The sequence below is a fragment of the Ochotona curzoniae genome, unplaced genomic scaffold (assembly GCF_017591425.1).
Source record: "Ochotona curzoniae isolate NIBS_2020 unplaced genomic scaffold, NIBS_Ocur_1.0 contig_66, whole genome shotgun sequence".
NCBI classification, from domain to species: Eukaryota; Metazoa; Chordata; class Mammalia; order Lagomorpha; family Ochotonidae; genus Ochotona; species Ochotona curzoniae.
In genome coordinates, this window is record NW_024466512.1 from 19,836,460 (window position 1) to 19,861,334 (window position 24,875).

At 43.7% G+C, this 24,875-nt stretch overlaps 1 protein-coding gene across 3 annotated transcripts in view; it reads left to right on the top strand.

The window, feature by feature from the left end:
- Positions 1-1,118: 1,118 nt before the first annotated feature.
- Positions 1,119-24,875, top strand: part of STN1 (STN1 subunit of CST complex) — a 34,594-nt gene continuing 10,837 nt past the window's right edge. The window contains exons 1-7 of one of the 3 annotated variants that reach the window (XM_040992163.1): positions 1,119-1,229; positions 1,685-1,878; positions 7,523-7,618; positions 11,114-11,182; positions 18,934-19,101; positions 19,758-19,881; positions 22,082-22,256. In XM_040992163.1, the coding sequence (XP_040848097.1) occupies positions 1,695-1,878; positions 7,523-7,618; positions 11,114-11,182; positions 18,934-19,101; positions 19,758-19,881; positions 22,082-22,256 (816 nt within the window). In that variant the 5' untranslated portion in view covers positions 1,119-1,229; positions 1,685-1,694. Of the gene's footprint in view, positions 1,284-1,684; positions 1,879-7,522; positions 7,619-11,113; positions 11,183-18,933; positions 19,102-19,757; positions 19,882-22,081; positions 22,257-24,875 lie in introns of all 3 variants that reach the window. The other 2 variants (XM_040992164.1, XM_040992162.1) reach the window with 2 other exon arrangements.

Here is a 24,875-nt window from a genome sequence, read left to right on the forward strand (position 1 = left end):
TCTTGGGTTCCACCGGGCGAGCCAGGAAAATGTCACCCAACCTGTCTCTCCCCACCCAACAGGTCAGCCAGAAACTGCTGTGCTGCTGGGCTATGTCCTGGAGCAGAACCTCCTTCCTGTTAGAGAGGTGTCTTCCCTCCACAGACAATGCTTCATTGCAGCAGAATTGGGTGATGTTGAACCTGACCTAGGACTCTTGTTTTTCAGCTTCTTCACTGGCCAGGGAAGTAATTAAATGCCTTGGCTCTAATGACACACATTTTCCATTCTAGTTGCTTTAAGCCCCTTCTCTGATAAATAGTTTAGTAATTATCTTTGTGGTTACCACCTGCCTTCCCTGGAAATGGCCTGCTGGGGGGACTAGTGCCCTGCCACAGCAGAGCCCAGTGAACTGGGAACTCCTGCCACATCTCCTGCAACCTCACGAAGTGCTTTCTCCACCTGTGCAAGTGGAACACAGCTACCCTCTCTCGCCTTACATTAGGACTGCTGCGGATAAGGCGCCACGACTTACCCACGCTTTTCAATGTGTCCAGCACTGTACCTGGTGGCCCAAGTAATGAAGGACACACGTGCATTATGAGGACCTCCCAGGGCTAGCTTCCAGCAGATCACCTCCTCCCTCAGCTTCATTCAAGGCCTCAATTTAGATACCAATACTATCTCCAACATGAGCGCAACTGTGGGTCCTCAGACGACAGCATTTAACATATGCCGCCAGTACTCTTGCTTTCACGGTTGTCTTTTGCTATTGTTTCTTTACTTTGTGAAGAACTAAATATGAAAAGAATAATCTCGCCCCATCCTCTGGAAGATCTGGGCTCCGGAGTAGAAGAGACCCGGGCAGTGGGGAGCTTGGCCTGAGGTAATTTCCGGGCGGGTTCTGAGGCGAGTCCCCGGCAGGAGCCCGGGCCGAGGAGCCAGAGCTCCCGGCTGGGCGGGGGCGTGGCCTGACAGCGGAGTATGTCAATCGTCCACTGCGCAGCCCCGCCCCCCGCCGCCTGGAGCTGAACGCGGTAGGACGCGGCTGGGACGGGTGGGCGGGACCTTCACAAAGGCCCGGCTGTAGGAAGAAAAGGCGCCGCCGGCTTTGGGAAGGAGGTGGTGTGGGGCCGCGCCGGAAGCCCAGAGGCGACCGCTGCCGGGAGCGCGCCGGAAGGGCGGGGCTTTCGTGCTCGGGGGTAGCCGCTGGCCTTGGGCTGAGTGCCAGTGCCGAGGGAACAGCTCAGGTCCATTGTAGCTTCTTTTTAAAAAATTTTCTCTGCTGCCTCCAAAAACGGAAGGTGCGAAGGCAGAGCGTTGACCAGACCCGTCTCTTATGCCCCCAAGACATACGTGGTCAGGAGGGCTTACTTTCTCTTTGGACCCTTCCCATTAAATTGGGATCAGAGTGTGTTATATGCACACTGTCTCTCCAATGAGAAAAGATGGCGTTTAGCCGGCTTGAGCCAATATTTGGGAGGGGGGTGGGGGGAGGAATATGGGAGAGGCATGAGGGAACTCAGGGTTCCTGCTACAAGGAACGCCTTCCCCAGGCGTGGAGTCTGAGTGGTCCAGGGTTCCCCGGGATTGACCCCATCCTCCACCCGGATGTTAAGGATGCCCTCCTATGAACAGCATCTAGCCAAGACAGTTTTTTTCACATGTTAGTCACCTTGCTTTTATGTTTGTGTCTCTCATCTAGACCTTGGCCCATGGATATAGATCCTGTCGAGGGTGGCAGGATGCCAACAGCCCCAGCCCCGGTGCAGTCTGAATCCAGCCCGGTTGAAGAGGAGACCCCTGCCCTCATGTGGGGATTGGATCCTGTGTTTCTGGCCTTTGCCAGACTCTACATCAGGGATATCCTGGACATGAAGGAATCCCAGCAGGTGCCAGGTATGTGGCTGAACAGAGTGCGGGATGGCTTGGCTGAGGTACAAGACCTCTCCCTGGCACAAAGCTGGGGACAGCTGTAGTTGAGATCCTTCTCCCAGAGCCTTTTCTGTCGCAGACTTTGGATATAATCTAGTTGGATCCCTATGCCATTTTGGAAAAAAATAGATACTTAGGGTTTTTGTGCAGAAGAACATTTTCAAATGTATGTGGGTCTTTGGAATTTACAACTGTTCCTTTTATCTTTGGACCTGCCCCTGGGGTTAGGAGGCATGGCACTGGTAGGCCTAACTGTGTCCCTTATTTGACCTGAGCAAGTGACTCACCTTCTGCAAAGCTTAGGTTTCTTTACAAACGTAGAGGTTAACCCAGCCTGATTGATGGAGGTGGGGGTGAGGGGCACTGTGGTTTTGTTGTGAGAATAATGACAACTCTCTGGGAGGGAAGGATATTATGTCTTGTTCACCTTTGTAATTGCAGCACCTTGTCATTGCAGTGTGGAGTGTGGAGTGAACCCTCAAGAAATAGCAGTTAGGATTGCCATTTAGACCAGCTGTTATTTACCAAGTCTTATGCCCCAGTACTTGGATTCTTTATAGAGCTCCGACTACAGTTTCTTCCCCCCCCCCTTTTTTTTAAAAAAAATCATATTTTATTAATTTGAAAGGCAGAGCTACAGGGAAAGGGTAGGATAGAAAGAGAGATCCTCCATCTGCTGGTTCACTACCCAAATGACGGTAGCAGCCAGGACTAGGCTAACTGGAAGGCAGGAGCTTCATCTGGGTCTCCCCTGTGGGTACAAGGGCCCAAGTACTTGGACCATCTTCTGCTTTCCCAGGTGCATTAGCAGAAAGCTGGATTGGAAGTGAAGCACTTGAGACTGCAACCCGTATGGAATGCTGGTACTGTAGGTGGCAGCCCCACCCGCCACACCACAGCACTAGCCCCTGATTCCAGCTTGTTACTCATCCTGACCTTGGGAGGCATCTGTAGTGATTCAAGTAATTGGAGTACCTGCCATTCATGCAGAACTCGGTTAACTTCCCAGCCTCTGGCTTCACCCGTCATGAGGGCGTATAAGCAAGGGAACCAAGGCCTAAAAGCCTCTTCCTGCCTAAATGCCCTCTTCCTGCCTCTTAGGGCTGGGTGGGAGGAAGAAGTAATTGAAACCACAAAGCATTCATGTAAAATTAAAAAACAAACAAAAAATCCAAAAAACCAAAAATGACTCATAATACCCCAGACTATAGCAAATATAGTTTGGGATAGATTTGAATTAATTGGCCTTGTCATGGTGAGTCTTTCCAGGTTTGTTGTGCTGTGTGAGACGTTCTTTAAACACGTCGTCTTGTTAAGTGAAGCCTTCTAGTCCAGGGCCTTCTGGAGAGCAGCATGGGAGAGAAGCCGCTGAGAATCTCCAGGGTGCAGAGTTTTCGTGAGATGAGCCTTGGTGTGTTTCCTGTTATGTGCACAGAAGTGTTTGGATGACCTTACACTGAAGCCTCTTGTACAGATTTTTCACCACACCTTTATTTCCTAATTATTGTTGAAAATGGTCTGATTTTTCTCCCGCTGGAAGGCAGCCAACTTTATCCTTTCTGTTTTCCAGAACAATCTGGAATTCTTCACAGCTCATCTCCTCAGGAAGACATTAATTCACACCAAATGCCAGCTTTGCTTAAAAATCTGTGGATGTGCAAGCAAGCATTTAGCGACATGGCAGAGGCTTTGGGCTTCCTGTGGGCGAAGGGTTTTACGGTGGATGAAAAACAAACCGATGAAAGCTGGTGCTGGTGATCTTTGTTTTGTCACTGATGAGAATGCTTCAGATGTGTCTTTTAAAATGAAGCTTCATGACTCAAGCAGACACCAACCATAATTTTATAGGGCAATCTTGGCTGTGAGGGTTGGGAGAGGTAGGAAATGCCTGCAGTCTAGCTTTATGGTTTGTTGTTGGGTTTGGTTTAGCATGAAGAAAAAACTATTTTTAAAAGTTTTTTTATATTTTCAGTGGAAAGGCAGATGTACAAAGAGGAGGGACAGAGAGAAAGATCTTCTACTCCTGGTTGACTGCAAATGGCCACAACGGCTGGAGCTGGGCCAATCCAAAGCCAGGAGCTTCTTCCAGGATCCCAAGGCTTTGGGTCATCCTCTACTGCTTTCCCACAGGCAGGAAAAGTGGATGGGAAGTGGTACAGCTGGGGCATGAATTGGCACCCATATGGGGTGCTAGCACTTGGAGGTAGATGTGCCAGTTGAGCCATCATGTCGGCCCCCAAACAGAAAACTTTTGATCATGTAAAATTTATAAATGTTTAAGTAACAAAAATTGTTCATTAGAATAAAAAAGGTTGGAAAAATAGCAAAACTTAATACTAAAAACCGACAAAACTGGAGTGAAAAATGTTATAAATACCAGGCACCCTTCATCTTGGGTCTCAGGAGATAACCTCCACATCATTGGGATGTCTAAGTGGCCTTTTGGGCTGCACCTGTGTTTGCATTAATCGGGTGTGTTATGCTGAGCCCTCAAGAGTTTCAGGATAGTTGTTTGTACTAAAGAGACCAAGTTTATGATTAGAGGGTTGGGGTTTTGAGCCAGGTCCTGTCCGCCCAGTCCCTTGGGAGGGCATCAGATGAAGCACAGTCATATGGCCAGTGATTTAATTAATCATGCCTTCATTATGAAACCCCAATAAAATTCTGGGTGCTGAGGCTGGGAGGAGCTCCTCTATTGGTCATCAGACACAGATATGTCCTGAGGATGCGGAAGCTGCCTGTTTGGACCCCTGTATGCCTTGCTGTATGCTGTCTATTCACTTAGCTGGTCCTGATTCATGCATTTTATTATCAAATAATAAATGTACCATCTTCCTAACTTCTGTCCATGGGTCTAGAAAATTATCAGGCCTGAGGGTGTTGTGGGAGCCCCTATATTTGGCCAGAAGTGCAAGTGGTCAGGAGGCTGGGGACTGTAGTGAGGGTAGTCTTATGGGATTCCATACCTGTAATGTTATATTTGATCTATCTAGGTAGGTACTGTCAGAATTCAACTGCTCTGACTTAATTTGTAGTTAAACTAATAAAAATATTGTGAAGATTTATTAGAGTAGTGGTGGGTTATTTTTGTTTGTTTTTATGATTTATCTATTTATGTGATTTTGCGGAAGAGTTACAGAGAGAGAAAGATAGGTCTTCCATCTGCAGGTCTTCCATCACTGCCCAGATGGCTGCCATGTCCAGGCCAGAGCCAAGAGTCAGGAACTTCTTCCAGGTCTTCCATCTGGATGGCAGAGGCATAAGCACTTGTGCCGTCTTCCGCTGCTTCTCCAGACCATTAACAGAGAGCTCAGTTGGAGGAACTGGGACTCCAGCCAGTGCCGTTATGGGATGCCATTGTCTCAGGCAGTGGCTTTACAAGCTACACCACATGGCTGGTTCCAAAGTAGTGGTTTAGATTTGATTTGTTGTTTGTTTTGTTTTTCATTAATAAAAATTGAGTTTGTAAGAATGACATCCTGTAACATATTGAAACAGTCTTTATTTTAAACATCTCTATCATATCAAACATTAAGGATGAGCAAATGATGCGGAGTCTGTGATTTAAAATGTATAGTACTTATACTTATTCTGATGGACACAGTGAGATAGGAACAATGACCAGTTGGCTGTCCTTATCTGTAAGTTCTTCATTTGCAGATTCACCCGAATTTGGATTGAGAATATTTTGGGGAAAAAATTCATGTTTGTCCTGATCTTTAGGGGTGACATTGATCCAGGTTTCCGGACTATGTGATGTTGGGATGTTCTGCTGGGAGCCATCATGATTGCTCTGGAGACAGTTTCCCATCCTCCAAGTCTTTGGATACGTTGCTGTCCCAAGGGAAAGAGTCCTACTTTTGATTAAAGTTGCCACCTTTAATTCCTTCTGGTTGCATGGCTCCTGATAACCTCACTGGCGGAGTAAGAGTGATTCATCCCCAGACCCCCTGTCTGTTGGAGGAAAGGAGAACATCAACAGAAGCCGTTCTGGGGTCCTGAGAGGTGTGAGGGTTCAGGCCACAGGCCTCTGGAGCGATAGAAAACGAGTTGAGACTAGGCTTGGGATAGGAGAGGAGAGTCCAGCAAAGGAGAGTGGCTAGGTACCTGACATAAACATTCTTTGTTTGTGAGTCATATGTTTATGTAGAAAAGGCATCATTTAACAGTTCACCTGTTTTGGAAAGTAAAATGTGAGATGGACTCCTGGTGAAACTGTTAAATGTATGTTGACAATAGGATGCTGGATGTTCTACCATTGTCTGTACCTATAATGTCATGATACACTTAAGTAGCAGCGTGATGGATTTGTGATTGTGTTTAAAGAATCTACACTATTGTAGTAATATAGGGGAAGTTAGGGAGGGAGAGGGGGAGTTTTGGAAGGGGGGAAGGGGAAGTCCCTGAGCCTGTGGAATTGTATCATGAAAAATAAAAACTGAAAAGAAAAAGTAAAATGTATAGCTTTTGTGGGGGAAAAGCCAGGTAGCCCTGAGACCACTGTGTGGGGTGAGGGACTGGCCACCCTCAGGAGTCCCTCTACCTCTGTCCTGTCCCCAGGTTAGGGAAAAGTGTGTAAGTGTCAGGTGATTTTCTCTCTCTGGTTTCTGTGCTGGCTAGAACTTGCCTGCCAGCAGTTATAGTCCAGGTTTTTAGTATATGAGAGGTCTTCAAAAAGTTGGAAAATGTGCATGATGAAAAACTGCATGGGTTTCAAATGTTTTTTTTTTTTTTGGCCTCACAATAAACATACATTCTATTTTTAATTATTTTTAATGATTTTTCTAAGTACCCCCCAACAGTTTTGAAAGAGAAGATTTCAAGTTGTGATCCCTTCACCTTGGAGAGTATTTTGTAACCTTAGTATGTCCTGCTTTAAAAAAAAAAAATGTGGACCTGGCACAGTAGCTTAGTGGCTAAGGTTCTTGCTACTTTGCGTGGTCATAGCAGTCAGAATTGGGTTAGACTGAACCAGGAGCTGGGAACTCCATTGGGGTCTGGATCATCTTCCGCTGTCTTTCCAGACATGTTAATAGCAGGGAACTGGAACAGAAGCAGAGGAGCTGGGGCTCAAACTGGTACTCTGTCTGATAAGGGATGCCAGTTGGCCCCTGGCAACTATGACTAAACTAAACGTTATTTTTTAAGGTTTTTTTTTAATTTGAAAGAGTTGTAAAGATGGGAAGGGAAAGAGGTCTTCTATCTGCTGGTTCATTCCCCAGATGGCTGCCACAACCTGGAGTTGCAAAAGCCAGGAGTTTCTTCCAAGTCTCCCTCTGGCCATCCTTCACTACTTTGCCCATGGCACTAGCAGGGATTTGAACTGGAAACAAGCAGCTGGGACACAAACCAGCATCCATGTGGGATGCCAGCATTGTAGGTGGCGGCTTTACTTGTTAGACCACAATGCTAGCCCCAGCTGAGCTTTCTAATTATGACCCTTGTGGGAAAGCCATGAAGGTTTCTTGGGGCAGGAATCTAAGCAAAAAACAGACCACTTATTTTTTACCTTTACCCTCCACCACATATAAACAATTAACATTTAATGAAGCAGAAAATATGACTATAGATAATATGAGTGACTTTGCTGTCTTGTTTTAAATTTTAGGTGTTTTTTTCTACAATGGACATCCAATAAAACAAGTAGATATCTTGGGAACTGTCATTGAAAAGAGAGAAAAAGATAGCTTCTACAGTTATGGAGGTAAGAACAGTTGTGTCTGAGTTTGAATGTATGCTGAAGGTCCCACTCAGCTGAAGGTTGATTTTTAAGCAGCCTCTGCCTTTCAGAGTAGTTGAGGGTCTGCACAGAGCCTGTGCACTTTGCCCCTGTGGGAGCCCCACACGGAGTTGCACATGGGCCTGGGTGCGGAGTTGGACATGGGGTTGGAACATGAAGCGACAGGTACTGGAGAGTTAGGAGGTGAAAGATAAGAGCTGGCATCTAGGCTGGCTGATTAGCGTGTCAGGCAGTTGATACCCAAGGGCACAGCTAAAAATAGCACAGGGTAGCACTATTTGTTTAGAGTGATATCTTTCAAAAGAGGCCAGATTAATGTTGAAGTGGACTGTAAGAAGACAGGAACCTGTGCAGGGTAAATATCAGAAGATGTTCCTCCTTCATTATGATGAAAACTAGTTGAAGGGTTTCTGTGTTTTGCTCACCAGAGAAAAATAGGATATTAATGTAACAGGTCTTGATTTTCTTGTGGAGTTTGATTTAAGCATGTTAATACATGGCCTTGTGTAACTTCAAGACTTTCTGAGGTTAAGAGGCCAACCTAGAAACTTTATGGGAAGCTCGACAGTGGATTTCAAACTTTGGCTATGCTTGACATTGTCACTTTTTGTGGTTTACCTTGGATTTATACTCTGTTGTACTTCGAGAAATAGAGAAGGCAGTTGAACTTTGCAACCAGGCACCTTTCATCATGGCTCAGGCATGATTTTTAACTTAGATATTCAAACCATGGTATTTCCTCAACATGTGTTCAATTTTCGAAAGACGATTGTCTTCTTAACAGAAGACATGCCTTCTGATTTTCCTAGCATATTTTTTAGAAGAGCTTTTTATTTTTTTAATGTCTTTTTGAATTTCTACCTACCTAAAAAGCAGAACAACAGAAATAGATTTTCACCTGTTGGTTGATTCCCCAGTGCCCACAATAGCCAGGACCATACCAGACCAAAGGGAGGAGCCTGGAACTCTGGGTGCCCCATGTGAGTAGCTGCCTGCCAGGATACAGTAACAGGGATCGTGGTCAGAAACATAGTACCCAGAATCAAATTGACACTCTAATATGGGAATGTAAGTCATTCCATTCAAGTGAAAAGTGACAAAACTCAGTTTCTGTGAGAGCTCCTTGTAAGCTGGATGGTATGTGAAGGTAGTTTCCCAGTGGCTTAATCACTGCACTCCAGTGCGTCAATGCGTACTCCTGAAAAGTGTGAAATAAATTACGTTGTCAGACCATGCAGAGTGAATCCCTTGTGTTGATTTGATCAAAGATACAGGTCCTGTTGTTTTCAAGACAATTCAGCAAACATTTGCCAAGTTTCTACAGTGAACCAAGCTGTGGCAAGTGTACTGTGTGTAGTTACTTCCTCTACAATTACCAGTGATGAAATTGTAGTTTCTTGGAACATTTAGAGTACTTTTACATTCTAATTTCATGTTATTCTCCCCTTAATATTTTGAAATGTCAAGAACAGATATTTTTTCCTCTTTGTACATCAGAGAACTGTCCAGTAACTTTGACAGGTTTCCACAGATGCAGGATTATAAGTCCCATTTCCTATTCACTGGCTGTAGAGTGCTCTGAAGTTTTGTGTAACTTGTGGTTTTTGTTTTGTTTAAGATTATTTATTTATTTCTTTGATAGGCAGAGAGAGAGCTTCCTTCTGTGGGTCACTCCCTAAGTTTCCACAACAGCCAGAGTTTGGCCAGGCTAAAGACTGAAGGTCTCACGGAAACTGAGTTTTGTCACTTTTCATTTGAATGGAATGACTTACATTCCCATGTTATAGTGTCAGTTTGATCCCAGGTCTTCCATGTGAAGGGTGGGACCCAAGCACTTGAGCCATTATCCACTTCTTTCCAGGAAGCATTAACGGGAATGCTGGATCCGAAAGAGAGCAGCCTGTCCCTCATGTAGCTGAATTTGATTTTGCTGTCTGCCTTCCTTTTCCCCATCCCCTTACTTAACCAGTCCTTTAGCCCACTTACCAAGTCAGCTGCATCTGATTTTTTGTTTCCTGTTTTTAGCTCAAATAACCTAGGCTGTTTGAGGGTTTTAGTCCTGACTTTGGGCCCAGACCAGATACTAGCCCTGTGACCCAAAGGGTCTTCAATTCACTGCACCTTCCGTTTTAAGAAGACTAAGGCCATGTGTTAGACTCTACCCCAAGAATTTCCTGCCGAGTGGGTGTCAGGAAGGCATGACACATCTGTGAGTTTGTGGGAAATGAACAGTGTGTGAATGTTGGAGTAATTGAGAGGAGAGGTGTTTTTATGACTTTATCCTGCATGATCTGTTCAAGCAGAGAACCACTGCCCTCCCTGTTGTTGACCTAGGCCCTCTTTCAGGTGGCCTCTCCCTTCTCTCCTGGGTCCTGCTCCCCTGATTCCTGCTCCCCGTGACTCTCTGCCGGACTGAATTGGGGAGTGCTTCCTGCCCACTCTGACTTGTCCCACAGCTGAGAGAAGGCTGCAGCCCAGATGGTACTACCCAGCCAAGAAGCATGTTTGTCTTCCAGGGCATTCCAGCAGCTGGACCTCAAAGTCTGACAGGAGAGGGAAGCCAGGGTTTGATTGCCTTGTTCAGGGTGTGCAGAGCACCTGGCTGCAACTTGAGCTCAGGCCTAGAATTGTGGGAAGCTAATGTTTGGAGACTGAGTGTGTTGAATGAAGCTTGTTAACTGGCCAAAGCAGTGGAATACCTAGCAATATCATTTTTTTAAAAAAAAGATTTATTGGAAAGTCAGATTTACAGAGAGAAGGAGAGACAAAGAGAAAGATGTCCCACCCACTGGTTCACTCCCCAGGTGGCTGCAACAGCTAGAACTGAGCTGATCTGAGGCCAAGAGCCAGGAACTACTTTTGGGTCTCCCACACAGGTGCAGGGTCCCAGGGGTTTGGGCTGTGTTTCACTGCTTTCCCAGGCCACAAGCATGGAGCTGGAAGGGAAGTGAAGCAGCTGGGATAGAAACTGGCTCTTACTTTTTATTAATTTGTATAAGCTCTTTATATATTAATGAGTTAAAAAATTGAGTTTGTATTATATCTACCAGTTTATAACATGCATTTAAAAAAAAAAAACTGTTTTATACATTTCCATAGGTTTTGGCATTTCCAGACCTGACAAAGAGGTTTCCCAAGCTCCTCTCTCAGGTCAAGGACACCATTTTTAGCAGACAACCATAGTCAGGAGTCATTGTTGAGGTCAGTTAAGTGAATGTTGAATACACACCACTGGGCTTATGTAATCATACTGACACGTGCTGGCAAGCAGTTCATATTGGGGTGTGGGGAGAGATTGTTTCTAAAGAAAGGGTTTTGATAAAGAAACTATATAGAAAAATTTATATAAACTGTAGAAAAATTCATCTTCCAATATGTGTGAGGCAGTGATGACAAGCAAATTTACCATCTATGTTCAAATCTGCCTTCTCCCCTTCTGTGCTTTTTTTTTTTTTACAGTGGATGATAGCACTGGAGTTATCAACTGCATTTGTTGGAAAAAGTCGCGTAGTACTGAGTCCTCTCCAGGTATCTGTGTGTGTTGTGTTCTTCGCTTCCTCCCTAACCAATGGGTTTTACTCAAGGATGCTTATCAGATTGGCCTCAGGGGCCCAGTTTTCACATTTATCTACATGTAAATTGCATTGATTGGAGTAAGGTGGTGTACTGAGAACTGAGAACTTGGCCATCTGAGAGCCATTTCAAGGGAGCCTGTTGCTTTGCTATTTGTTGCCTCTTGGTGAACTTTGTTTTTACCATGACACTGATTACCTAAGTTGCGATGGTTTAGTCTAATTACCAGTCATATTTGAATCTGTGACCCAAAGAAAGTTTTTGAAGGCTGCTCCTCTCACATGGTTACCACGGACTTCATTTTCTAAACTGTAATATTTTCAAGCAAATACCAGTGATTCTATAAATGAAAAGGAGGTAAGAGGATTCCTTTGGAAGTTAGTCATTAAGTAATGTAAACTGAAAAAGAACCTTCCAGTTGTACCTATCCCGCACATTGGCTGTAACTGAAGCAACATTTGGAGTTAGCTAAATGTATCTGAATAATTGTTGAGTATTTTTTCAAATGGAGTTTAGAATTTGACCATCAGTTTCATGTCACTAGTTACTCATTCCCATTCCCAATTTGGGAACATCTAGCTCATGGCACTGTTTTGCTTAGGAAGCTTTGTAGATAAATTCCAGAGAGACAACAGGTTTTTTATTTTTTAGCAGATATCTCACTGACAATAGAGAACTAAGCCTATAAAGAATCAGTGATCGTGGTTTTCAGAGATGTGTAGGGTGTTTGTGTTGTGCTATTATCAAGAGTACTTAAGACTGGATAACTGATACAGAATCGAAGTTGTTCATAGTTATGGATTCTAGGAAGTCCCAGATCCAGGTACCAGCAAGTATGGTTACTGGTGAGGGCTGTTCTCCACTTTCAGGTTGACACCTTGAATGCTACATATCCATATTCTTCCTTCCTGGGACAGTGAGGCTGCAGCACACTCTTTAAGCACTTTGCCTAGTGATGTTCATCCACATACCTCCCGTTGGGTCCCATCTCTCAACTCAATTGCCATGGGGATTCAGGTTTTATTGTGTGAGTGGTCTTTTAGTTAGTGTTTGTTTTGATTTTTCTGGTTTTGAAAGGTAGGGTTACAGAAAGGAAGAAAAAGAGATCTTCCGTTTGCTGGTTTACTCCCAGTACGAGAGCAGCATTTAGGACTAAGCAAGGCTCAAATCAGGAGCCAGAAACTTCAACTAGGTCACTCATGTGGGTGACAGGGCCACAGGCATTTGGAGCATCTTCTGCAGGAAGGAGTTGCATTGAATGTGGAACAACTGAGCCATTAAGTGAAATGCTCATGTTGCAGACAGTGGCTTTACTTACCATGCCACAGTGTAGGCCTCCACCAGGACACAAAAATACTTTAATAAATCAGTTGTGGGAGAGCTGAGAATTTAGGGAGGGGCAGGGAAATCCCAGATGCTATGGAATTATCCTAAAATTCAAATTTTTTAAAAAAATACTTTCATTAGGGCTGGCATTGTGGCACAGTGGGTTGTATATTACTAGCCTCCTATATGGACGTAGGTTCAAGTTCCTTCTGCTCCACTTCCAGTCCAACTTTCTGCTAATGTGCATGGGAAAGCAATGAAAGAAGGCCCAAGTGATAGGTCCCCTGTTACCCACATGGGAGACCAAATTAGAGTTCCAGACTTCTGGCTTTGGCCTGTCCAGCCTCCAGCCATTACAGCCATTTGGGAAGTGAACCAGCTGATGGAAAATTGCTCTCTCTCTCTCTTTCTGTGTGTGTTTTAAATAAATATCTCTTTGGGGAAAAAATTCATACCTTATCAGAATTAAAATCAGTTGTAGATTCCTGTGTTGGTTATGATCTTCCTCAGTAGATCTGGTTCAACTGTGCAGGTTTATTTTCGGTGTATTTGACCCATGGGCTGTGGTTCTCAGATCTCTGTGTCATTTTGCTTTTTTTTTATAAGGATTTATTATTTTTATATGAAAGTCAGATTTACAGAGAGAAGGAGAGACAGAAAGATCTGACATTCACTGGTTCTCTTCCCACGTGACTTCAATGGCCAGAGATGAGTTGATCAAGAGCTTTTTCTGGGTCTCCCACCTGGGTGTAGGGTCCAAGGACCTTGGGACATCCTCTGCTTTCCCAGGCCACAGCAGGGAGCTGGATGGGAAGTGGAGCAGCCAGGACAGGAACTGGCGCCCATATGGGATCCTGGTGCATGGAAGGACTTTAGTCACTAAGCTACCACACCGGGCCCAGGCATTATTTAATTTCTCAAAACTAGCTCTTTAAGAAATCACATCATCAGAATTATTACATAATTCCATAAATTTTTAAGTTCAATGAAAATGATTATTAATACTGACAGTGAGCTTAAAAACATCAGTAAGTAGATTAATAGAAGAGCAGTCCCAGTGGGCAGCCTGAATTTGAAAGTGCCTTTGCAAATACACAGAGAAGGTCTGTGTACAGAAGGAACCCTAAACATGCCTCCCATTCTGTGTTATATGTGAAAAGATGTTCTTAAATTGCTCCCAACTAGCCCATTTGCTCCCTTTAACTTAATTACCCTCGATTTAAAAGCTTTCCATTGGGAAGCGGCCAATGAAGACTAAATTTTTTTTAAACAAAATTTGGCCTGAGTCAAAATCATGTTCCATTCAAAGTCTAAGGATATGATGTTAACAGTGTCACACTGAATGTACCGTTTGGGCTTAATTTATGAGCAGAGTTTGAAAGCTTGGCTCTTAGTATTAGAATTTTAACAGTGATTAGTGGTCGTGATGGAATAGACTACTTAAAATGAAGTTCTTTCTGGCTCCAGCCATCTCGTTCTGTTCATTAAATCACACAGCTTGAACTTGAACAGTTTGGTTCACCTTTTACTTGAAAGCTGGGCCTCTTTTACTCTGACTAAGCTTCATCTGGTCACTTTTAAGGTGCTATAGGAAAATTTTCTTAACACCTGCAATGTCTGCATAATGGCAATGAAATTAACAAATAACTTTAAAACTCAGCCTAAGTTAAAGAATACATAGGGATGGAGACAAAGGTGAGACAACCTTATAGAAAGGTTGGGAATTTTCTGAAGAAGGCACCAATGATCTGAGCAGCATTTTTATCTGCTGTGTCTAGTTTCCTAGATACTTGTTACCTCACAGGCAAGCTTAGGCTCTCTGTATGCTCATCTCCCTACATACAGCAGATGTGCTGGTAGAAATTATAATGCCTCTGCACAGTGCAGAACCAATGGGCAGTTGTCTGGTGCATGATGAAGATGCTGTGTGAGATGCTCAGACACCATATCAGAATACCTGGGTCCCAGCTCTGCTTCTGATTCTACCTCCTGGCTGATGCACACCCTGGGAGGCAGCAAGCAATGGCTCAAGTGCTTGCATCCCAGCCACCTGCTTATGAGACCTGGACTGGCTTCTAGGCTGGTGGCTTTGGCCTGACCTAGCCCCAGCTGTTGTGAAAGATTCATTTGGAGGATAAATCACCAAATGGAAGATCTCTGTATCTCTCTCTTTTTACCTTTCACGTATACACAAATAAAAAGTAAAAATGTTTTTTTAAAAGAGCAGTGGTCCAAAAGAGATTCATTCCATTGTGGAAAATTATTTTAAACAACTATAGGGAAGAATACAGCACTTGGTGAATGCTGTTGTTTCAAACGCATGGTAGCATTTTGAAAAAAGAGTTGATTGTGGCTCCTGTCTTGCAGGTTACATAAAATAACCCACAGAAGTTAGGGTTGTGTGTTTATCTTACAAATACATTTCACTGTCGTCATTCCCTAGCTAGCTACTAGACCCTTAACAGCTATCACCAGTGACAAGGAGATACACTCAGAAAGCAACTTATTTTTTTAAAGATTTATTCTATTTTTATTACAAAGTCAAATATACGGAGAGGAGGAGAGAAAGAGAAGATCTTCTGTCCGATGATTCACTCCCTAAGTGACCACAACAGCCAGTGCTGTGCCCATCCGAAACCAGGAGCCAGAAACTTCCTCCAGGTCTCCCACGTGGGTGCAGGGTCCCAAGGTTTTGGGCTGTCCTCGACTGTTTTCTCAGGCCACAAGCAGGGAGCAGGATGGGAAGTAGAGCTGGTGAGATTAGAACTGGTGCCCATATGGAATCCCGGCATGTTCAAGGCAAGGACTTTAGCCACTAGGCCACCACGCTAGACCCAGGAAACAACTTTTTTCAAGCTTGTATGCAACACAAAGAAATCAGAGTTAAAAAAAAGAAAGCAGTAAAAGGAGGAGAGTATATGCAGTAGGCATGGAAAGCTACCCTGTCTGAAATTTTAAAGAAACACAGGGTGAAATGGATGGAGAATTTATCCATAAAGAAATGCAAAAATCAGATCACCTTATCAAAAATGTATTGTATTTCTTGCAGTTTAGAAGCAAAATTTGTGTAATCATCATGTAGGTGTTAAGAAATCCAAAAATCCCATTGACTGCAGCTTGTGTAAGAGGTGTGAGGCTATCCCAGCAGATCCCAATGGCCCTGTGCGTTAGGACTGCCATCTGCATTGCTGATGCCATCATGTGAAAACAGGGTGGTTTGATTTTTTTTTATGGGCAGACATTCTAGTAGTATGTAATGAACCATACTTAAACCCATTTTTACTTTTTTTTTAAAAAAAATATTTATTTATTTTATTGGAAAGTCAGATTTACGAAGAGAAGGAGAGACAGAGGAAGATCTTCCATTGATTGATTCACTCCCCAAGTGGCTGCAGTGGCTGGAACTGAGTTGATCTGAAGCCAGATCCTAGAGCTTCTTCTGGGTCTCTCCCATATGGGATCCCAGAACATGCAAGGAGATAACTTTAGCCACTAGGCTCCGTGCCAGGACCATAGCTTTTTGTCCAATCATACTTTTTTTTTGGTAACAGCATTTTGATGATGATGATGATGATGATGATGATTTTGTGGTACAGGTCCATAGGCCCTGGGATTTCCCTTACTCCCTTTCCAAGTCCCTTCTCCCTTCCACTGAGTTCCCCTATATTATTACTATAGTGCAATGCTTCATAGGCAGTCATATATCCATCATTATGGGCATGGACAATGGTAGAGAGTTCAGCATCCTATTGTCAATACATAGTTAACAGTTTCATTGGGAGTCTTTCTTTGATCTGGAAGTAGAGATGCATACTGCATTGTATCCTCACATCTGGATATGATAGTCTTCATTATAAAGTTACTGTACATGCCCTTAAATGAAAGTAACAATACAGAATCAACAACAGGAAGAAAATAGAAATTTATAATGCCATGAAATTAAATAACATGCTGCTGGATATGATAGTCTCCATTATACAATTACTGTACATCCCCTTAAATGAAAAGCCACAATACAAAATCAACAATAGGAAGAAAAGAAGAAATTAAAAGCACCATGAAGTTAAATAACATAATACTGAATGATTAATGTGTCGTTGAAGAAACTGAAAAAGAAAATCAAGAGTCTTCTTGAAGAAAATGATGCTGCTGTATGATCAATGGGTTAGTGAAGAATTTAATGAGAAAAAAAAGTGTTTTGAAGAACTGCAACTAAAAAAAAAATTAAAATCCATGAGATATAGTTTCCGCTGATCTTTGTTGGTGAGATATGTCTCCTGTAGGCAACAAATGGATGGGTTTTGTTTTTTAATCCAGTCTACTTATCTGTGATGTTTGATTAATGAGTTTATTCCATTTACATTCAGGGTTAATATGAATGGGTGGCAATTTGGTCCTGTGTCCAATGATACTTAATGAAAAACAAAGAAAGCACAATAAATTTGTCCAGAAAGCTTCATCGTTCTTCATCACCAAGACTATGTGCCCTGAGTGTTTTCTCTGTTTTGTGTTTGTGCTAAATTTATGTCAGGGTTGCATTGTGTCACATATAATTGCTGTTTATATCCATTTTGTAACTAAGGAAATGGAAGTTTAAGGGTAGAAAGGAGAGGCTGTGGCTGTGGCACTGAGTATTAGGCTGCTATCTGCTGTGCAGGCATCATTTGTGGATGCCACTGAAAGTCCTGGCTGTTCCGTTTCTAATCTAGCTCCCTACTATTGTACCTGGGAAAGCAGCAGAAGACAGCCTAAGTGCCGTGTGGGAGACCTGGATGAAACTCCTGGCTCCTGGGTTCCCCCTGGTCCATCCCTGACTGTTGCAGCCATTTGGGGAGTGATCCAGCAGGTGAAAGATCTCTTTCTCTCTGTATGTCTCTTTCTGTGTAACTCTCTCACATAAATAAGTCTTTTTTAAAAAGAGAGTGGAAATGAGGCATACATATTAGGGAAGTTCAGTAGTCTGTCCAAGATCACCCCACCAGTGGAAGATAAACTGAGATTCATGCCATGCTTGTGACTTCAGTACCCAAATTCTGACCTCCATAGTATAGTGTCTCATGTGGTACTGGTGATAAAAAACCAAAATGAAACAAAAAAGGGGAGGGTAGATTTAGTGAGACTTGCTAAGCAAGCAGTGGCATAGTTACAGGACAGAATGTCCTGTCCCTGGTGCTGAGCTATACAGATTCTGTGAGTATGTATGTATATTTGGAATAAGAATGTGTTACATGTTCCAGCTACAACTGAACAGTGAAAGACACAGGCCTCCTGTTGGAGCAGGCTACAGAGAACAGAAGGTAAGATAGGAAGGCTCTGTGGTCACATGACCTGGCCATCAGGCAGTAGCTTTATTGCTTGACCTCTCCGTGACTTGATTTCCTCATCTGTAACAGATAACTCAAAATAAATAGGCGTAACTGGACTGTAAGGATTTACCATGCCAGTGCCCTCTGCAGTCCTCAGTACCTGTTGCATCCAAACTTCCATGACTATTCTATTTTTTTTTTCCTTTTTTCTTTCTTTATTCTTTCTTTGTTTGAAAGGTGGGGAGACACAGATGAAAAGAGATCTTCCAGTTGCTGGTTCAGTCTCCAAATGTCCAGAATAGCCAGGGCTATGCTAGTCCAAAGCCAGGAGCTGGGCAGTCAGTCCTAATCTCCCCCGTGCATAGCAGGGATCCATGAGCTGTTTTCTGTTGCTCTCTGGGGTACACGTCGATGGGCTGCTGCATTGGAAGCAGAACCAGTGCACCCTCACATGTGATGGGTGCATCCCAAGCAGCACCTCAACTGCTGTGCCACACACCTGCCATCATGGCTATTTAACTTACACAACTTGGAATTGAAATTGAGTGATGAAAGTTATTTAGAATGGAATGTGCATGGGTTCTTTTCACCATGTAGTCATATTAGTTTACAGTTGTAGATAGTATGAGAGGGGTGTGTGTGTGTGTGAAAAAGAGAGATTAGCTTGGGTCCTTCCCAGCCATGAGAGTCTAGCCAAGATATGAGGTGGTTCTAGCTTCATTGCAAGGAAATTTCAAAGAGTTATTGTTTAGACCTTCTACCACCACATGTTCTGAAGGATTCTACTCAGGACTTGGGGGTCTCTGCATTGGTGCTGCAGGGGTAGGATAGAAGTACTTAGATCCACATTGGGACTTGCCCACTTGGCCTCAGTCTACACTCTGTTCTCTTAACTCTACTTCTAAATAATTACAGCTTCTACCTTTTACTTAGCAGAGGATTTCAGGAGGTTACATGGATTTCCTGTTGTTGAACAGAGAATCAAAAGGGAAATAAATGTATTGTGTGGGTCTTGATCCTGAGGCTCTCTCAGCAGTATGGAATAGTTTCTGTCTTTCCTCTTGGCCCTGACAGCTCAAGCTGCTCCAAGTGCTGCACGAGAGCTAAGCTTAACCTCGCAGTTTAAGAAGCTGCAAGAGACCATTGAGCAGAAAACCAAGATAGAAATTGGAGATGTTGTCCAAGTCAGAGGCAATGTTCGCATATACCGGGAAGAACGAGAAATTCATGCCACTACCTATTGTAAGCATGGATGTTTCTGCTACTTTGGTGTTCTGGGTGTGTGTCCGTGAACTCTTGTTTAGCTCAAAGTCAAACTTGTAAAAAGTTCAAATAAGATAATAGGAAAAATTATGTGGTGTAATGTATTTTCTTCAGAAAACCTTATTTCTTTGTTTTATTTCGATGAGACGTAGTTCTCAAAAAATTGAAGAAAGTTAATTATTTACTAAATAGAGCAAGTTGATTTGGACAGCATGCTAATTTCCAGTTACCATGAGACTTGACATTCCAAATCTCAGTCTCTTAGGCTGTGTCCATATTTTTTAGAGTGATGGAAACTTCAGGAGCACTATCGAGTCCATTAGCTTTAAATGAAGCCATCAAATCAAAAAAGAACCATACAGCCCCATCCTCCCTGTATACCTTGCTGGCTTGTTTTCAGATGGGAATCTTAAGGAGAGGTTACAACATTGTGAGCTCTCCAGGTCCCCATCTGCCCATCCCACACCGGTGATGCTATAGGTGCTACCCTCTGTCTTCATGCATGATGGAAACCCTGGGTACATCCACAAGGAGGCAGATCCACCAGCAAGTACCTCATTTACTCTTATCTCAGGGGCAATCTGGTTGTGGAAAAGAACTGGCCTCAGTGTTATTTTTCCCCGGTGTCTTGTCAGATAAGATAGACGACCCAATGTGGAGCATTCAGATCTGCAGGATGCAGGAACTGCCCAATATCTACAGGAGAGTCTATGACCAGCCTTTTCATATCCCAGCCCTGGAGAAAGAAGAGACCCTGAAGTAAGTTACCTCATCAGAAGGGAGACTGCAGCAGGACAGGCTACAGCCCAGGTGGTGGGGTTGGCCTGGTTGTTAATCCTGAATCATCTGTTTACAATGTGGGGGTGTTCTGGACAAGTCCTCTGCAGAACCTGTGAAGCTCTGTGAACCCGTTTCTTTGTAAAGTGAAGATAGTACAGGGTTGTGGAACTGGAGTCACTGAGGGAGTGAATGGGGAGTAGAAAAAGTACTAGAGGAAATAATGGCTGTAATTTTTTCCAAGTTTGATAAAAGCTATAAATTCAGATACAGGAAGCTCAACAGATCCCTAAGGCAGGAAACCTGAAATTCCTGTAGAATGCAGCACAATTATATACCACTATACCACACCATCACCAAAAGCCTGCTTTTAGAAAATTGAGCAGGTATTTCATGTCAACCAAAGATATTTTACTCCTTTTTTGTAGAGGGAGAAAACCACCCAAAAGGAATAAGAATGTATGCATATTTGCTGGTCCATACGTGACAAAACAGGAGTAGGGCCTGGAAAGATAGGATGGGGAAGACAAGTGAGAGGAGATGTTTTTGTATGTCTTTTCTTTTCTTATAGAGAGACAGAGGCAAAGCAAGAGTATTGGTTCACTACCCAAATGCCTGAGAAGGCCAGGGCTGGGCCAGGCCAGAGACTAGAGCCAGAAACTCAATTCAGGTCTTCCATGTGGGTAAAATATTCCAGGCACCTAAGTTGTCACCTGCTGCCTGCCGGGATCTGTGTTAGCAACGCACTGGAATCAGGAGCCGAGCCTGAAATCAGTCTCAGGAGCTCCAGTGTGTGAGGCAGCATCTTAACTGCTAGATCGAGTACCTGGTTCCTCCCAGCCCCCTTTTGTTTTATTGTCAAAATGTTTATTGCAAAATGGAATCTTAAAGGAGAGCAAAGCAAACTTCACATCAAAACGGTCAAAATGAATTGTATGACACTGACTAAATGTTTTTGTTCGTGAATTAGATCCATATTCAGATAATTAACTTTTTAAAAATACTGTTAAAAAAAAAAGAAGGGCCCGGCGCCGTGGCCTAGTGGCTAAAGTCCTCGCCTTGAACACACCGGAATCCCATATGGGCGCCGGTTCTAATCCCGGCAGCTCCACTTCCCTTCCAGCTCCCTGCTTGTGGCCTGGGAAAGCAGTCGAGGACGGCCCAAAGCTTTGGGACCCTGCACCCATGTGGGAGACCCGGAAGAAGTTCCTGGATCCTGGCTTTGGATCAGCATAGCATTGGCCGTTGCGCTCACTTGGGGAGTGAATGATCGGACAGAAGATCTTCCTCTCTGTCTCTCCTCCTCTCTGTATATCTGACTTTCCAATAAATAAATAAATCTTTAAAATTAAAAAAAAAAGAGAAAAAGTGCAGACTTATAAAATAGGAAGTGGAGTCCTTCATTTTTCTGACTCCCAGCTTGGTGCTGTTGCCCAGCAGTTGTCCAGTGGCCAGTGTGCATCCTTTTAAACCTATTTCTTAGCGTGTGCCCAAGGGGAAGATTCACCTGGACATGTGATGGGCTGTTGTTTGCTTTTTCTTGAATGCTGTTCTGCAGTTTAACTTTTTCTTAATCATATCTTTGGTTCCCAATTTCTTCCTCGCATTTTAAAATATCCTATGATGTTCACTGAGTGACTCACCCTTTGTGTGTATGTATATATATATATATATACATATATATAAAAGCAGTATATGAGGGGGTCTTGAAAAAGTTTATAGAAAATGCACACTATGGGAAGAAATGCATGGTTTCAAAAGGTTTTTTTTTAATATCCTTATCTGAGAGGGAGAAGAGTACTTATATCTGCTGGTTTACACCCAAATGTGCACAGTGGCTGGGGTAGGCCTGGCCAAAGTCAGATGCTGAGAACCCAAATCCCATCTGCCATTTGGGTGGCAGAAACCCAACTACTTGGACTGTTACCGCCACCTCCCGGGGTGTGCATTGGCAGGAAGCTGAAATCAGGAGCTAGAGTCAGGAATCGAACCCAAACAATTTGATAGAGGATGCAGGTGTCTTAACCACTAAACCAAACCGGCACCCCCTAAAACTTCCCTTTCAATTTCATTTTCCATGAACTTTTTGAAGGACTTGCATTATGTTGCGATTTTGGGGGTCTCTGTCTTATGTATGCCAGAAAAGAGCAAAAATGATGGTTTTCTGCAACCTTCCCTCCAGCAGCAATCCAAGCACCCTGGATCTTGCCCATCTCACATGTTTGCTGAGTGAAAAAGTCAAAGAATTTCTCGAGGAGAACAGAGTGCCAAGCTTTTACCAGCAGGAGTTGGAAGCAGTGGAGTCTTTGATGTCCCTTGCCAATCAGCCTGTAATTCACAGCACCTGCCCTGACCAAGTGAGTCCAGCATACCCAGGGGAGTGTTCAGCTCTTCTACCCCAAATCTTCAGCTGAAGGGTTTGAGTGACCATGACTGTGGCATGAAGACTCAAGGGGTGGAAGCAGGGAGCTATATCACTTGCTGTTTCTGCTCAGGGAATCTTACTGGATGCTAAGAATTTGAAATGAGACTGAACCTTCCTTTTCCCCTCCTGACTTTAATCTCATTATGCTGATCTTTGAGTAGAAAGAAAAAGTTATGGCTTAATGTTGCTAACACCTGGTTGGTGTTGCTCACTGAAAGGGTATTGACTGTCAGCAGAAGCCCAGTGGAGGGAAGTAATGAAAGGAGATAATTATCTGTCCAAGATTGTTTATCGATTATAAGAATGGTTCTTGGACCAAAGTTTTGGCTTGCTCTCTTCTTCAGAGTAAGTTCATTTGCTGCATTTTAGGAGCTGAAGTGAGCCCTGAGCGGTATCTGGTGTAGTTTATAAGTACAGATTTTAAAGAATATTTATTTATCTTGGGAAAAACTATCTTTGTTTGTTTATTTGCTTTAAATTAAGAGTGGAGACTGATTCTAGGTTTTCACTTTTATTACAGTTCTTAGGTTTGTTGTCTTTACGTGGTTCCTGGTTATTTTTTAAATTTATGTTCCTCATCCCACTGTGGGTTCATCTCAGCTGAAATGTCACTTTCTTACTTCCCTGACCATCTGTTCTGATGGCTACTCAGGTCCTCTGTGTCATCAAGCTGTTGTCCTAGCTGATGTCACTGGAGTCCATTTGTTGACCTACCTCTGCTGTTTGAAACAGTAAAGGTCTGCTTTTCTTTGCTTGCTGCTCAAGGCCTATGACAGTGCTGGCTCAAGGCAGGTTGTAGATTGATAGCATGAAGGATTTTGAAAATTGGAATGGTGCCAGTAGTTGTACGCAGTACAGCTCTCCACACTGTCACCTGTAGGTTCTATTCCAAGACTGCCAGTGAGTGCTTGTGAATCTCATACAGAGGATAACAGTGAACCTCATACAACAAAGATGGCTGCTGATTGGTTAGAGAGGCAGGTAGTGTGCACATCCTCAACGTGGTGGACAAAGGGATGATTCACATGTTGGAAGGGATGAAGTAGGACAGCAAAGGATTTCATCATGTACCCAACACAGCATAGAGTGTAAAGTATATGAATTATTTATGTCTGGAATTTTCCATTTAATATTTTCAGGCCATGGGTAACTGAAACCACAGAAAACGAAGCTTCCAATAAGTGGCAGGGGGCAGAGTGAGGGAGCACTGGAGTTAAATTTCCTGCCCTTCGCTCCCCTCTCCCTAGAGAAGGGGGGAGACCATTATTAAATGTCTTGCATATCTTTTAGATAGAGCCTGTGAGTGCAGAGACTGTTAGTCATTGTATTCCCTACCTCCTTTCACAACAACTGAAGCCTGCTGTGGAGTCCTACAGGAGACCAGGGTGTTCCCAGGACTGTGTGCCACAGTCACTGCCCTGGCACACATGACTGCCACTCAGAGCCACCTCTCTCGTGGGTACCGCAGAGGGTTTCAGCAGCCTCTCCCCACGCTGCTTATGTGGCTGCATCTTTGCCAGCCATTCGCTCAGCAGACACAAGCTTCCCATCCTGACCCCAGACACCACTGCTACCTCTCAGTTTTGGCCCACACCTAATTGTGCCTCCTTGGCCAGGTGACCAGGATGTCATATGGAGAGGCAAAGGATATGGTTTCAGAACACACCCAGGTGCTGAGGGTCATGACCGAGCACTTCATTATTTGTTGAGATTACCTTCAAGCAGGTGTGGCTCCCCAGCTGTCCAGGGACAGCAAGGTTAACCTTTTCCCATTTAATCATTTAGTGAAGATTTGAAAGCACATGACCCGACCCCCAGGGCCTGAGAGGTTCTCAGCATGTTTGGAAGACTGTATTCTTATAGAACCCCCTTCTGGGATGACTGTGATGGGGGGCATGTGGGTGGAAAGGTGTTAGCATGACAAGTGTAGAAAATGCTTACAGCACAAACTCTTATCTGCCTACAGCCTGTTAGGCTTCAGAAGAATGACTCTGGCACTCATTTTGTCTTTGGAAAGGATTTTTCCCATCAATTATGAATTAGTCCCTTGCATTGCACTGTTGGGACCGTTGTTGAATTCCACTTAATAGAGCCCAGGGAAACCAAAGATGCTTTACAATGGTGATGACACCCTAGATCCCGTGGCACTTTGTGTTGTCCTGCAGATAAAAGCTTCACCAAGGCATTGTGATGCTTTTAAGAGCTTAAAGGCCAGAGAATGGGTTGGAATGTTCTCCCTCCTTTCTTTTTCTGTAGTGGCTCTTCTTAGCAAATCCAGAAACATGATAAGCAGATCTTGTACAGCCATTGTTTTTGCTGACAGCTGGATGAATGCTGAGTTTCTTCAGGAGTGGAGACTATATATATATTTCAGAGCTCCACCCAGTTCCTGGCCTGACCTGGCAGAGGCTTGGTAGGGCCCAGCCTGCTGAGCCAGTCTGATTTTGTCCTTGAACAATTTTGGTTTCCTGAATCAGATGAGTCTGTCGTTACTCTTTCAAAAAAAGACAAGAAAGATCCAGATTCCAAACCAGGAAAAGCGGCTGGCTAG